A 15,956-nucleotide genomic window follows, 5' to 3' on the forward strand; every position below is an offset into this window, starting at 1 on the left:
CATTTGCGGCAATACACATCTGACTTGAACTATTAGACATAAAATTAACATAGTTGAACTTTTTTAAGATCTGAAAATATACTTTTAAGATTCATGCAAGGCTAATAGGTACTGTTCTGATCTGATTATTTACTGATGGCATCCATGGGATATTGGAGAATAATACAGGCACATTTCTTTGATCTTGGCAGTAGCTGTAGGAGAATATGCATTCACTTCAAAAACAAATGTATACAGAAAACTACACATTATATTGGAAATGCCATCAAAAAAGATAGAAATAATCACAACAGGTAAACTGTTTCTGACAATGGTACACCATGACCTGAATAAGTTCCCCCAGCTTGTATTAAAGAATGCATTATTACAAGAACTTCCAAGGTTTGTAGTGTAAATATGTACCGTTGGTTGATCAAATAGAGCTTATCTACCAATTAGCTGACAACATGTAAACCATGCTTAGTAAAATACAACCAGCTGAGAAACAATAGTTTTTTGTAGACTGTCTGGGTTAGAACTGACAGCAATCTTGAATGGTGTACAATAGCTGTCATAATCAAGGGGAGTTAGTTCTTGTATGGTCTTCATGCGACTATGGTTCACCAATTACTTTCATACAAAATAGCAGGATATTACTTTATTGACATCTATCATAAAGATTACATGCATCTGTGTAATCGGAGTTGTGTTTTGTTTTTTTGTTATTTTACAGACAATTATTTACCATAAAAGTTTATTAATGTAAGTATTAATGACTTTTATATATTTGAATGCTTTACCCGTACTATATTTTCTGCTTTATAAAATACAAAAAGCAAAACCATTAAGTTTCATTTCATTTATTTTCTTGAAATATGATTTAAAACAAAACTATAAACAACAGAAAATAACACGATACATAAAGTAACATATTACAGTGAAAAGACCAGACTGCAATTCCCATTCATCACAGTCATGATATGCAGAAATCCACCAATAATCAGTCAATTCAGATTTTAAATTGAAAAAAAGTGGAATTTCTCAATACACAAAAATGCCTTCATTGTTTGTTTCCTATATATTTATATAAGTTAAATGAACTAGAATAATTATATGTGCATCAACATTTTTATCATGCAGCAAGATCTAACAACAGAGGCAGATTTAACTGACTATAAAATGTGTTCATCATTCAAATGTACATAGAAACCATTAATGAACAATGTAATGATCTATGTCATGACCATTAAATATACATGAAGCTTCAGTTGTAGAGTCAGAGATTCCTACACTGCATCAGAAATGCAACAGAACATATTACACAAATTTTCTTAATATCCTAATTGTACTAAAATTGAAAAAAAAAAGAAGAAATAAAACACCTAGATGGATTTCCATGTGTGTATACCAATGATGAAGACCCTGAGGAGTTTATTATGGTGATGACTTTATCACAGATGGTAGCTCAGATGTCAAGAAATGAAAAGAGCTGGTCACACAAGGCATAACAAGCTATAATACAGCAGTGGATTCCAGAATCAGAAGTTCATTGCATCCATGCAAATCCACTGGTTCAAAGAGAAACTTAACAACAGCCTAGAGTGGGCCTTGATCAAAGTGGGGAGGTGTTGGCCTGGGTTTTGTGAAAGAAACTGTCCATGCTTTGTTTGAGGTCCTCAGCTTCCCTCTTGAATTTGGTTTCTAATTGTGTTAAAATGTCTGACGATTGTTTTACTTTGTTTGATGAATCCTCTTCTTTTATTCTATCAATCACCCACTCCATACCATTACGTCCCTGAAACAGACACATGAGTGAAATTTAAAACCATCCTAAATACAAGAGGCCCAGGGGCCACATCGCTCACCTGAGCATCTGATCAAATTAGCATTACAGTATCAAAATATCTTGACAACTAAGTACAGTAGATCTTGCTAAAAAAAAAAAAAATTGATAATCTGCCAATTTTTATTCCACCTCTTTCTTTTGGTAAATACCAAGCCCCTTTTGTTGTTGTACATGTAAGATGATTTTTCTCTATTCCTATATACCCCCCCCCCCCCCCCCATTTTGTTGCCCCACTTTTCTCCAGGGTATCATGGTTTCATCAAACTTATATCTGCATAACCTGTTCTTTCACACTAAGTACATGTACTGAGTTTTGGACCGAAAAACTTTCCCAGTATATTTTTAAAGATTTTCTCTATATATTCCTATGTAAAAATTCAAACCGCCATTACGGCCCCGCCCTACCACTAGGGACTGTGATTTTGAATTTACACTACCCGAGGATGCCTCTACACAAGTTAAAGCTTTTCTGGCCAAATGGTCTTTAAAACGAAGATTTTTAAAGATTTTCTCTATATATTCCTATGTAAAAATTCACCCCCCAATGTGGCCTCACCATACTACTGGACTATTATTTTAACAAACTTGAATCTATACGATTTGGAAATGCTTCCACTCAGATTTGGGCTTTCCTGGCCTAATAGTTTTGAGAAAGAGATTTTATAGAGATTTTCTCTATTTATAAAAATGTATCCCCCTTTGTGGCCCCTCCCTACCCCCAGGGACCGTGATTTGAACAAACTTGAATCTACATTATCTGAGGATGATTACCCGCCAATTTGAGCTTTCTTGGTCAAATAGTTTTTGAGAAGAAGATTTTTAAAGATTTTCTCTATATATATCCTATGTAAAACTTGATCCCCCAATTGTGGCCCCACCCTACCCCCGGGGACCATGATTTGAACAAACTTGAATCTACACTACCTGTGAATGCTTCCACTCAAATTTGAGCATTCCTGGCCTAATAGTTTTTGAGAAGAAGATTATCTCTATATATTCCTATGTAAAACTTGATCCCCCATTGTGGCCCCTCCATACCCCCGGGGACTATGATTTGAACAAATTTGTATCTACACTACCTGAGGATGCTTCCAATTTAAATTGAGCTTTCTGGCCTAATAGTTTTTGAGAAGATTTTTATAGATTTTCTCTATATATTCCTATGTAAAACTTGATCCCCCAATTGTGGCCCCACCCTACCCCCAGGGACCAAGATTTGAACAAATTTGAATCTACACTACCTGTGGATGCTCCCATTTTAATTTAAGCTTTTATTACTGGCCCAATAGTTTTTGAGAAGAAGATTTTTAAAGATTTTCTCTATATATTCCTATGTAAAACTTCTTCCCCCAATTGTGGCCCCACCCTACCCCCAGGGACCATGATTTGAACAAATTTGAATCTACACTACCTGTGGATGCTCCCATTTTAATTTGAGCTTTTCTGGCCCAATAGATTTTTAAAGATTTTCTCTATATATTCCTATGTAAAACTTGATCCCCTTCTTGTGGCCCCTCCATACCCCCGGGGACCATGATTTGAACAAATTTGAATCTACACTACCTGAGGATGCCTCCACACAAGTTTTAGCTTTACAGGCCAAATAGTTTTTGAGAAGAAGATTTTTGAAAAATACCAACAAATTTTCAATAATTCTCAATTATCTCCCCTTTAAAGAGGGCGTGGCCCTTCATTTGAACAAACTTGAATCCCCTTTACCTAGTGGTGCTTTGTGCCAAATTTGGTTGAAATCTGCCCAGTGGTTCTTGAGAAGAAGATGAAAATGTGAAAAGTTAACGACGACGATGACAACGACAGACAACGGACAAATTGTGATCAGAAAAGCTCACTTGAGCCTTTGGCTCAGGTGAGCTAATAAGATCAGTGAGACTACTTCACACAAAGGAATCAGAATACATACCTTCATGGCATTCTTCTCAAAGTTCTCTATAAGGAGCCTCTCTAGGTAGCCTGACAAAAAAGGCACATTGACTTTGACTGTGGACTGCTGTTTGAGACAGGTTCTACAAAATAAAATAAATTAGAATACTGTTAATGCATTATTATACACTGAAACCAAACCATTGATATCATGAATGACATAAAAGAAATATCGATACGGGTATAAAATAACTACACGGACAGATTTGTAGTTTATATAGAGAATAATACATACCCATTTCCATATCACAGCTTGTATCAGCCTGAGACTCCAATATCAGCCCGAGGGCCGAAGGCCCGAGGGTTGATATTGGTCGAGGGCTGATACAAGCTGTGATATGGAAAAGGGTATCTATTTTTATATTTATTACATACTTAGTAATAAATTTAAAAAGAAAACCCATCAACTTGAACAAATTGATTATTCATATCATTTGAAAAAAGTCTGGACATGTTATTCATATCATTTGAAAAAAGTCTGGACATGTACATGTATTTAATAAAAATATGAGTTCTTCTTGTTTTAACAAACATGAAGCTACAGAACAAAATTTCACCAGGTTTTAAAAGTTGACTGCTTTAAAACATTTGCTAGCATTTGAAGTTTTCAACTGCACTTAAAAATGTCGACGGTAACTGAAAATGTTTTATTTTTCGTCTGTAAACATCCAAAAAGGCCGAAGCGAAAAAAGGCAGAGGAGTTCCGCAAGGGGTGTGATACGGATCCGTATCAGCCCTGGAGGGCTGATAACCTGTATCAGCCCCGGAGGCCGATACGGATTTTGTGATGTCATCTGTATCACATGTGCAAAAAACCTGTATTTAATAAATTACATGAACTGACAAAATTGAAATAAGAAGTTACTGGATTTAATCTGTAACTGTTGAATTAATTCATAAACACTGTCACATTCCAATATAGTATACAGGAAATACTTACTTTGATCTATCCTGAGGGTGAGGGAAATATTCCATGCGTTCGTGGACGGTCACTAAATGCCCAAGGGTAAGCTTAGAAAAAAAATATAAAGGACACTTAAAAAATTAAATTCTAAACAAAAAAAAGAAAGAATTTAAAGACCATCTTTAAAATATATTGATGATTAATTGATATACACTTCTATAATGTTTATGAACTTATTGAAAAAAAAAATTCTCAACGAGAAAAATTGTTATAAACTATTATTGTATCAAGCATTTCATGCAACAAAAGGATATCTTTAAGGTAGGACATATGTTGCAAATTACCGGTACCTACATGTATACCTGGGTAGACGGTATTTTCACTCTTACTTTAGAACTGACAACTACCAGTATATGTTAATTATGTATTTTTGTACTGCCAATTTACGCATGATAAAAAATGAAAGAATGTAAATAATTAAGATACAATTTCATAAATTAATCTTAAAAACTGAAAAACATAATTCATAAAGGACTATGTGCGGTTTTATGCATTTATTGCCCCCAAAATCCAATATTTAGAAAGAGCTTTAAAAATAAGGTGAAAGATAGTTAAAATCATATTGGAAATAAAGGTGTAAAAGGTTATCACCACAGTGACGTCATAATGTAAAAATGATGTCATGAAGATTGCACTATTTTGATAAATTGATGTTTTGTAGCAAAATATGGGTGTTTTCCGATGGTTTTTCGACTGGGAAACATCGAGCGCAGGCTTGCTTAAGTACCATTTTTTAGTATAATGTGTATCACTTTATGAAGAAAAACATATGTTAAAATGGCACTTGAGCAGACCTGCGCTCTATAACTCTTAATGCAAAATAGAGAGCAAAAATGAGAATTTTTTCATTTGTTTGCAAATTTGCGGAAATTAGGTAATTTACGTGACGTCATAGATAAACAGCGAATGAGTAATGATGACTAAAATCAAGATTAAAGTTATAGGCAACCTCTGTACAATGATTTGTGAAGATTTTATTTTTATACGATACTATTTTAAAATTGGTTGAAATCGGGGGCAGATATTTGAGCATACCGCACATAGTCCTTTTAACATTATCCCAAATTTTAGGCATAAAACACAGATATGGACGCAGTTGCAAAATAATCCCGAGTCCATTCACCAAATATTACGGATTATTTGCAGTTTTGTGCAAGTCAATATTTTGTATTTAATGATGCATTTTGGTAGACGAGCAATATATTTATATTGAATATTGGTCAATGTTCAAACCAGACAAAGACTAGTTATCCTTTTCTGCAGTTTGATTTCTTAGTTATGCATTAAAAGTTTACAAGCATGCACAAATTGAACATCCTGTGAAAAAGACTTTTGCAACATATGTCCTTACCTAAAAGCTGATAACAGACAAGATATTTGTAATATTAGAGAGGTTTAGCAAACCAATGTGTATGCGTACATGTACCTGTAGAAAAAGAAATACGTGCATTACATCATCAGTTTGTGTAATGACGAATTTCTACACGTATGTACCCGAATGAACATACGTGTAAATTGCAAAGTACCCGTAAGGTTTAACTTGTAGCTTTTGTTTCCCTGTTGGCTATTTATTTTAACAAATATGTTTATTTTTCTTAAGCCTGAATATTTATTGCGAATACTGATATCAACAAACATAAATTTTCATTAAATTTCGTTCAATATGTTATTGGAGTTTTAATACACATATCTCTTCTTCCAAAACATGCAATGGTTCTGTTATTTTATTCATCTGAGATAAATAAAAATATACATATATAAACAATATGTATAATAAAATTAGCACATACAGAATTCTCAATTTTCGACTGCGACTAAAATTCTCAGCTTTGTAGGAGAGGATATCTAGAATTGCATTAAAACATTTACACGTACAGGTACATGTTACAACTGCTAAACAAGAAAAGTTATGTGAACTGGTACGTGTAGTTCTAACTTGTAACCTACACATACAAGTAAGCATACCTGTTGGTCTGCTAAACCTCTCTGTTATTGAAAAGAGAGTAAAGCATTTTTTAAAGCTGCTTGGTCCGATTTTATATCAAATTTTATGCACGCTTTTAAACGATGGCTATGCTTAGTATATGTATAATAATAGACATTGCAGTAGTTTTACCCGTCAATTATGCCAAATTTCAATGAAAAAAAAATACGTACAAAATTTGCTAACAAAACAAACGACATTAAAAGGTACCTCGTTATTTCGCCTCATGTTAAATTTCACCCCTGACGACGAGACGGGTATAGTTGTATTACGAATTTGACATCGAAATGTTCAGACAAATAACAAATAAACATGTGTACGTTTTGTTCGCTAATATTTCTAAAGTCTGCTTTCTTTACAATCGATGCATAGCATGCGGGTTGAATAACCCCAATCATTCGGGGGACGAAACCAAGCGGTTTCCTTTTCTAAACATTCCCGTGATGCATTTTGGTTTGTTTTTTCGTTTGCCCAAAGAGAAATTATTTTTATTTACTTTGAATATTTCTATCTTTGAAAGGAGACTGGTTCTGCTGGTGTAAATAGGAGAAAGTCCATAACTTTCTAAGATAAATGATTTGTATGAAAAAAAATTTGATACTATAATTACAAAAAAATCGGACCAAGCAGCTTTAATTGAATATATTCATAACAATTAACAGCTGACATGCAATACAACATTGAGATTATTATGTAATCTGTATAAACATTATTACCTGATGACAATGGTTTGGTATGTATCACAATAAAGTCTTGTGTATAATAAGCACAGGTGTATATAAATATGCATCCCCATCAACAAAAAAATTGGTTGAATATCTTAAATAAATTATATCCCTGTTTTTCATTAATACAAACTTCAACAGTACTGAAGACATGTTGTTGAAGTGACATATCTAACTTTAATGCTTAATTCAAGATCTTTGTTATATCACAACGATAATTGACCATAATATTACTGATAGATATTTCTCTTGGTAAGTAATTCTCCTAAATTTGGATGTCTAAAATTACTACAGTCTACTTTAATTCCCAAGCAATCCATATTCTGAGATAAATAATACAGAAATTTTGATGGGATGAGTTTAAGCTCTGAAAATTATAAAGGCTAAAATTTTTACGTCAAACACTGCCATTCTATAACGTCTTCATAGATTAGTTTAAAGGTTCTTTTAAAATATACCGGTACACTATTATTTTATCTGTACCTTGATCTCTAATGAACATAATATAGGCTTTATGCCTGCTGTATGATTCATGTTCACTGTACAGATATAATATACTTTGAGAATATAATCATAAATGACATACTTCTTAATATTATAATACTGCTATTATACAATATTTATTCCCCGTTTCATAATTATTTTCAGCTGAAAAGATTGTGTGGCCCAGTGTGCACTATACAAAGGACTTTACTTTTCTACATTTTTACTTGGCTTTAAATTGATTAAATTACAAACCTTCCTGAAACTCCTGTCATTACATCAGACCTGGAATCTACATACTCAACTACGTAATTGTATAGTAATTTTAGACCAGACTGCCATACTTACATTTTTGGACTGAAGTTCATATTTGGACTTGGATCTGTCAAGTTTGGAATGTTCACTTATATGCATAGCATGATCATTTGCCCCTAAAAGCTAACAGCAAAGAACAAAGGAATTTAAACAGCATGCAGGTATCAACTGAATACAATACATCTGAATACATACATCTTTCTAGATAACCTGTTACAGCCAGGAACTGGGTTAATCTAGTTTAGGCCTAACAAAAAAATAGGTTTGTTTCCGCTTTCCTGACCGACCCTAACTTAAACCCGCCGACCCAAATTTTTTTTTTGAGTTTTTTCGTAAATTTCCGTTTTTATCCGTTTCTTGTTAAAATTTTGTTTTTATCCGATTTAAAAATTTATTGTGTCCTCTAAATTTAAGTCGTAAAAAGGCTTATAGAACTTATTTAGATGTCATCAGTGTTGTGTAGATGTTTGTTATTTACAAATGGCAGCACATGTCGTGCCAGTTGAGCTCGAGAAATGTTCCCACCAGCCGGGGAAAAAGTTCATCAGATCATTTAAACAATGACAACAAATACTTGTTTTTTTTTTATCTTACCCAGTTTAATAGATAAATGGTTTAATATGCACAATTGAACAGATGGAGAGGGAAAAAAAAAAGATAAAAAAAAAAAAAACCGACCTACCGACCCTAATTTTTTTCAGCCTGAAAGCGGAAACAAACCTATTTTTTTGTTAGGCCTTAGTACATGTATAAAGTTTGTTCCCCCCAGTTTGTGTTACATTCACAGAACTAGTGAGGGACAATGGACAGCCAGATACCATCATTCAGGAGGCATGCAATCAGTACAACATTCATGCTGCTATACTCCACCTAAGTACTTACATTGCGAGATTCTAATTTGAACATTTTATTTCTGGCATTTAATGTGGAGTGTTCGCTGATGAAGTTTTTCTCTGGTGTTCCAATAATCTGAATGCATTGAATACTACTTTTATGGAAAGTTTACAAATTATAGTACATGTACTATGAATACAATGTTAAACTTCCTACATCATTTGACAATAACTATGGTGATAGCAGCCTCACATGTCATTAATCATTATAAACAAATGAACAAACTAATAGTAATGCTGTAAACAGAGTTGGCGAAATGCACAAGATTGCTTGTAAAAGCCAAGTACTCATTTGTTTATGTATGCAAATTTAGCAAAATGGTAGTAAAAGAGAATGGGGTGACCTAAAGAGACACATCAAACAATATTCAAAGTTTAAAGTGATACAAATCTCAATTAACAGCAGAGGCTAGTACACAATAAAGAGAAGAGCTGATGTATGACAGTAGGGACTAAGGGAAGAAATGAAAAACAAAAGCAAGAGATAACACAAATGTAATTTATAGAACCTTGGTAGATGAGAGACTATTTAACTGATCCACAACCCTTCTATAAATAGGCAGTAACAGGTAATTATCAGATTTTTATATATTCATTTTATTAGAGATTAGCAATGTGTCTCCATTTTTATCGCCTTTGATATTGTATAAAACAGAAGCACAACCAGATGAGGTTGAATTACAAACAATCACAATTGCCAGACTCTATTGGTTGGATTACTCATTTACAAGTCAATGTGTTTCTTCAGGAGGGAAATTAATAAAGAATATATCTTTTTTATTTTGCAGAGGAGAAAGAAGAAAGAGTGAAGGAGGTGAAATCAGACAATCTGAACATATGCTACAGAAAATAATCTCTGCCAGATTTTGAAAAACTAACTGGGAGTAAATGACTGATCTAAAAAAAAATCCTAATATGTACAGTGTTTATCTTTTTGTTTTTCAGAAAATCATTTTATTGGTTAGGGAGATTTAAAGGATATTTGCATACATGTCAAAGTTATTGGTTGGGAAAATTTGAAAGTTTTCTGAAAGTTCATCAGACACACCGTGTAATGTATTTAAAGGTTTTTTCGCCAACTCTGACTGCTAAAAAAAAAAACAAACTTCATACATACATGTATAAATGCTTTATGATAGAGTCCATTAAAAATTAAAAAATTATCTTGCACATCTTGTTTTCTAAATATGATATCATAAACTTGACCACCTATTACTGGTCATTAAATCTCTGAAGTAAATTATTAACTGTTAAAAGATTAATATCATCACCCTGCATTTCCTAAATTATAAAGACATATACATACTCTGGCAGCCACCTCTGGGAGGGGGAATTCTGTCGAGAGCAGGCGGTGGCTTTGAATAGTCCCCTGGGGACACACTGATCGGTTCACAACATCCACCCCCTTCACTGCTGGGTTACAGGGATTGGGATATTTACGGTACGCTGCTCGCACCACATCCTCCCAAGGATGCCTGTAAAATTAACAAAACATTCATATTAATCATAAATGATGTGGCTATGTGGAATGTGAAGTGAAATATAAAAGGTGCATATCTTTTATACAAATGACATTCAAAGTGACACAGTTTCAAGACATGACCAATCATTCTGTATTTCTTAATTCTCTTACATTTTGTTTGTGATCATGCACAGACGTCATACTGTGACAGGTAAAAATCACAGTCTTCAACAGAGGGAAAGGTCTTTCCAGTAACATTTATAGTACATACATTACCGAGCAACATTCATGTGTTACAGTAACATGTATCATATACATAATTTATCCTCTGCAACAATAATTTATAAAAATATTCATTTTCTGCTTGTTTACAATAAGACAGCTGAAGGGTCAAAATACTAGAATCATCACTTGACAAGGATGAAAAATTAATTCATGAGGTGCCAGTATTATTTATAGTTTATTGGACTTTGTCAACAGGACACAAGCATGAGAAATGACACAATATTTATCAGTGACTGAATCAACTCTTTAGTATATACATAGTAAAATCAGGATTGAACCCCCCCCCCCCCAAACACACCCACCCTGGCCTTGGTAAACAGTGTGCGAAATTAACGGTAGAACGATAGACAAAATCTATAGAAAATACGCCCGGTCTATAGTAACTCGAATATTTGTAGACCAACTTGTCTATAGAATGAACGTAGCCTGTCGTCTAGTCCATTGAACGTTTTACTCAATACCTTTTTAAATACACTGCAATAAGAAGAATGTATTTGCCATGTGCTATTTAAAAGTCAAAAACAATATTCAGAGCATGTCATTTTTTGACAAAGTGAAACTGAAGTATTCACAAGGTGCTAGACCTGGGGAAAAAAACCCGGATAGTCATACACCATTCTAGTTTTCGCATTCGTGAACCCTGACTGCACACCTGGAATTCATGACAGACGTTCAGTTTTCCTTACGTTGTCTTAGATTCTGCGCTTTTGTTTCCTTTTGTATCGTGTTATCTACAGTATTCAAGGGAATAGGGTATTTTATATATCTATTTTCCTTTACTTTATCTGAGTTTATTTGATTGGTACATGTATTACAAAATAATCATTACAAGGCAATGTCACTGTGTGTGGGTTTAGAGCCGGGCACCCTTCACCATGTCCTATAGTAAGAGTTCCTAATGTGTTGTGAAGTACCAGGTTATTTCACCATGTTCACCCTGAATAAAATTACTGGCGTGCGACCAGTTCTCGCCGAGTACCATTTCTCGCCAGTACATTGTGACGTCATTTTATCAACACATAAAATTATATACGAAAAATGACGTCACAATGTACTGGGAGAAATGGTACTCGGCGAGAACTGGTCGCACGCCAGTACAATACAAATAGAGAATAATATTTTTCGTTGTTTTTGGTCTATATGAAAGCAATCAGGTCTATAGATTTTGAAAATGTTGTAGACCGATTGTCTATATAGTACAGAAAAGTTAATTTCGCACACTGGTAAAGTTCATTATCATTGGGATATAATAATATATTTCTCTGCATATTCAAATATGGTAAAAAGTCTGACAAATTCATATACTGAAATTGTAAGTAAAGCATTTCCAGTGCAATTTACATTTATTATTTTGGATATCTTTCCATGAATTCAATGGAGATGTTCTCGCTATTATATATAACAGTGTCACATATTAACAAAAATTACTAACATTTATAAGAAATTTAATACACAACAACTTGTTATGAATCAATTTATACAAAAATACAATTCATCTTCCCTCAACTTTATGTGAAAACCCTGCATCTCACATTCATTTCGTAACGTGTGTCCACAAGTTCACCCAGTGGAACACGTGAAGCGAAGGTCAATGGAAATATTGCTTCATGGTACAAATTTACCATAAAAAATCATTTAAACGCATTAAAAATATTCTTACAATTCAATCTATCAAATATAACTGGCACTTACTCGAAAATATGTTCCGAAGACCAAGAGGACATGGTAACGATCTAACAGTGTCACTTTCAGTCGGTCTATGACGTTTACGCCTAATCACAGACGAACACCGGTTATGATGCCGCGCGAACTACATAGAAAATAATTTAATCTCCTTGTTTATAGATGATATGTATTTTAAAAATATGATTAAAAAACTTACGTATGATTATTTATAAAACGTTTACTATATGAATCAATAATATAAAAGGTAAATCGTAAAGAGTGTTAAAACAAAAGTAGGCGTATAAATATGTATGGTTCCAAAGGTCAAGTAAAAAGGAGGGATTGTCTCAAAATAAATTTTAATATAAGACAGTCAATTATAAAACTGCAGCTGTATCGCTCTTGACAGTTTTAAATCAATGTTAAAAAATTAAAATATAGTTATTTAGTGAAACTTCGTCCGCCCAGAAGGTGGAATTGAACCACTCCGACGCTAATCGGCTACAGGTTTGAAGCCTGCACCCCGGACCACCGAGGTTCATCCGGGCACTTTTAAGACCTTTTCTAGAGAGATATATAATCATAAAAGAGGTTGTGTAGATAACTGATGTTTTCCAGTATTTACAAGTATATTTTGCTTAATTCATTTTGTTTAAAATGAAACAAACATATTGTTAATAATTTTTAATTAAATTTTACATAGGTATATAAATTAGATAATCGTATGATTTAATTGCAAATTCTTTATCGATGTAGTACACAAAATAACCAAAAATATATTTACATGTTTAAAAGGGCTTAAAAGATAATTGGTAGTTATCGTTCTTTAATAGTTCGCAAGTGCCGACAACGCACCACAGTGAGACGGAAAAAGTCATAAGTATAATTTCAGGAGTGATGTGCATATATGACTTATAACTATATATACATAAATATATTCCAAAATTATAATATAGATATATCATAACATTATAATAATGAGATATTATAAAATTATAAGCCACACTGTGTTCAGCGGTATTAAAGTAACCCTGGTTGAAGTCTGTTAAATTGACGCTGGATCGAGACATGTAAATGAAGGAAAGAGGTTTTAAATCTTAATATGTAAGCAAAGAAAAAGGGGTATACATATGAAAGCTTATATTCAAGTATTTCAAAAGGTTTTAAAATTGTCACTGATGTAGAAATGAATTTAACTTGCTTTTTGAAAATGTGATCCTCGAATATGCATAATATATATGTTGGATTTAAAAAAAAAATGCAAAGCATTACCGTTATTATTTTGAGTGAATTTTATATCGAGTGAAAATCTAAAGCAAAAAATAAATACATAAAAAAGCATAAAACCTTAAACAAAAAGAACACACGCAGAAAGAGATATTTCATATCAATGTCCATTTTTTATGGTTGATCGTTTATGTCATGCGTGAAATCTCATTATCAATTTTTTTTAAATGTGAAAATAGTTTTAATTTATTCGATATAGAAAGTTAATTTAAATCCATAAGCTGAATTATAGCCATATTTCCACAAAACGTTGTTAAACAAGTATTCTTGTATACTATTACATTGAGTTTGGTTTGCATGCCGAGAAATCATGAGATATTCTTTCAACGTATTTTGTTAAAACTCGATCTACTCTGTAAATTATTGTGAGCCGCACGACACATTTACTATTAGACGTCTTACGCACGGAAAAAAAGTCTTTTAGATTAACAAACAAGTTTCTAAGATATTGTTATCAATTTATGAAAAAAACCGAAACAGTATTAAATGCTTCATATTTATAACTCTACACATTTCGACTAAATCATTTTGTTACTTTTTCATTCTACGTAAATCATCCCCTAAAGCTACGTAATCATGACGTCAGGTGGCGTAAGAACACACAGGGTAATATAAAAAATTTATCCCATGAGTGATATCATCAGCTTATTGGATATCTCATAATTTGCGATGGTCACGATATGATTTTTATCCCAAAGAGTTGTGTGATTTCTATCCCCGAGACTTGGCGAGGAGATAGAAAACACACAACGAGTTGCATAAAAATCATACACCATCGCAAATCATTAAAGATTTTTTTTATAACACATGTTTTACCACGTATTTTGTTAATATCATTTTTTTCTGTAAAAATTGTAATTGTGAGCCGCACAATACATTAATTACAAGACTTCAACAACTTCATGCAAGGAAAAGAAGTTCCCTGAAATTTAAGAAACAAACATTTCATTTTCGAACAAATTTTTATAAATTCATGAAATATAAATGAAACCACATTAAATGCTTCACATTTACAACTACACACTTTTCAACAGAATAAATTTTTTACTTTTTTATTCTACGTCAATCAACTGCCTAAACCTACATGTACGGAATGTTTAATTATGACGTCATATGGCGAAAGAACACAGAGTGTGATATCCCATGAGTGATATTGAGATAAACATGTGACAAAAACACAGGGTACTGAAAGGTTTAAATGACGAGTTTTATTATGACGTCACAAACGTTGAACGCTGTGAAATGCAACGTCACTGGCGAAAATCAAAGTTCACGCTTGTGGCTGTTACAGTGGCTCTTCTATTAATATGAACTTACCCTTAAGGAAGTTGTTTAATTAATCGGGGTTTGTGCTCTAAAGTTTGGATTGTTATAAAGTTCGATGTCATGAGTAAAGCGGTTTATAAAAAAGCGTAAACTGTTTCAAACCATTTTCAATCGTATTAAACTAATAAATTTTGAATTCATTGCTTATAATTTAATTTTTTTACTCTTCATTGAAGATAAAAACGGTCATTTGACCTTCAAAATGACGTAAAATTGTACTGAATTCAAGCGTAACGTCAGGCGTATTGATACGTTTTTGACGTTAGTTTTACTATGACGTAGGCAACATTCTTTATACGATATAAAATAATTTTTTAGCCCATCAGAAAGCGCGTTACAACCAGAATTAAATTATTTAAAATTGAAATTACGAAATGGATCAAGAAATTGATCAACCCGATATTTCCATAGTCAGTCATTGATTAATTCAACCTAATAAGTAATAATATCTTTTAACTAAAAGATTCAAATGCATAAACAATTACACAAGTATTTTCTCAATTTCGACAGAATCGAAGCTAGTGGCTTTTGTTCTTTTACAAAGTTTAATTTATAGACATACCAAATCCCACAAATAAATGGTTTGTTGGTTTGCTGTTGTTCTTATGCATGTTTTGCAATTTAACTTGTTATAAAATAATTCCATTGGTATAAACGCTAGCACTATTTTTAAAAACTATAGCATTAATAAATTACTCACAGACTAGCCACATAAGTAATGATATATAAAAACTTTGGTGCAATATCTAAGGAAAACCAATGAATTACCAATAAATGTAGCAACTTTTACCTAAGGCCCAT

At 32.8% G+C, this 15,956-nt stretch overlaps 1 protein-coding gene and 1 non-coding gene across 4 annotated transcripts; both read right to left on the reverse strand.

Annotated features, from left to right (window-relative positions):
• Positions 1-823: 823 nt before the first annotated feature.
• LOC128189303 (PRELI domain containing protein 3A-like) lies at positions 824-12,704 on the reverse strand. Of its 3 annotated transcripts, XM_052860858.1 has the most exons (7): positions 12,570-12,704; positions 10,437-10,605; positions 9,120-9,206; positions 8,271-8,360; positions 4,707-4,777; positions 3,747-3,849; positions 824-1,774 (listed from the first exon to the last, which is right to left on the reverse strand). In XM_052860858.1, the coding sequence occupies exons 1-7, from the start codon at positions 12,599-12,601 to the stop codon at positions 1,592-1,594; spliced, it is 735 nt and encodes a 244-aa protein (XP_052716818.1). In that variant the 5' UTR covers positions 12,602-12,704; the 3' UTR covers positions 824-1,591. The 3 variants fall into 3 exon arrangements, with proteins under 3 accessions (XP_052716818.1, XP_052716815.1, XP_052716816.1); XM_052860855.1 differs by lacking the exon at positions 9,120-9,206; XM_052860856.1 differs by lacking the exon at positions 8,271-8,360.
• A 299-nt stretch (positions 12,705-13,003) lies between these two features.
• Trnastop-uca (transfer RNA opal suppressor (anticodon UCA)) lies at positions 13,004-13,090 on the reverse strand. The gene has a single exon. It is a non-coding gene; the product is annotated as a tRNA-Sec (tRNA).
• Positions 13,091-15,956: the final 2,866 nt, after the last annotated feature.

This window comes from Crassostrea angulata, chromosome 6, assembly GCF_025612915.1.
Source record: "Crassostrea angulata isolate pt1a10 chromosome 6, ASM2561291v2, whole genome shotgun sequence".
Taxonomy (NCBI): domain Eukaryota; kingdom Metazoa; phylum Mollusca; class Bivalvia; order Ostreida; family Ostreidae; genus Magallana; species Magallana angulata.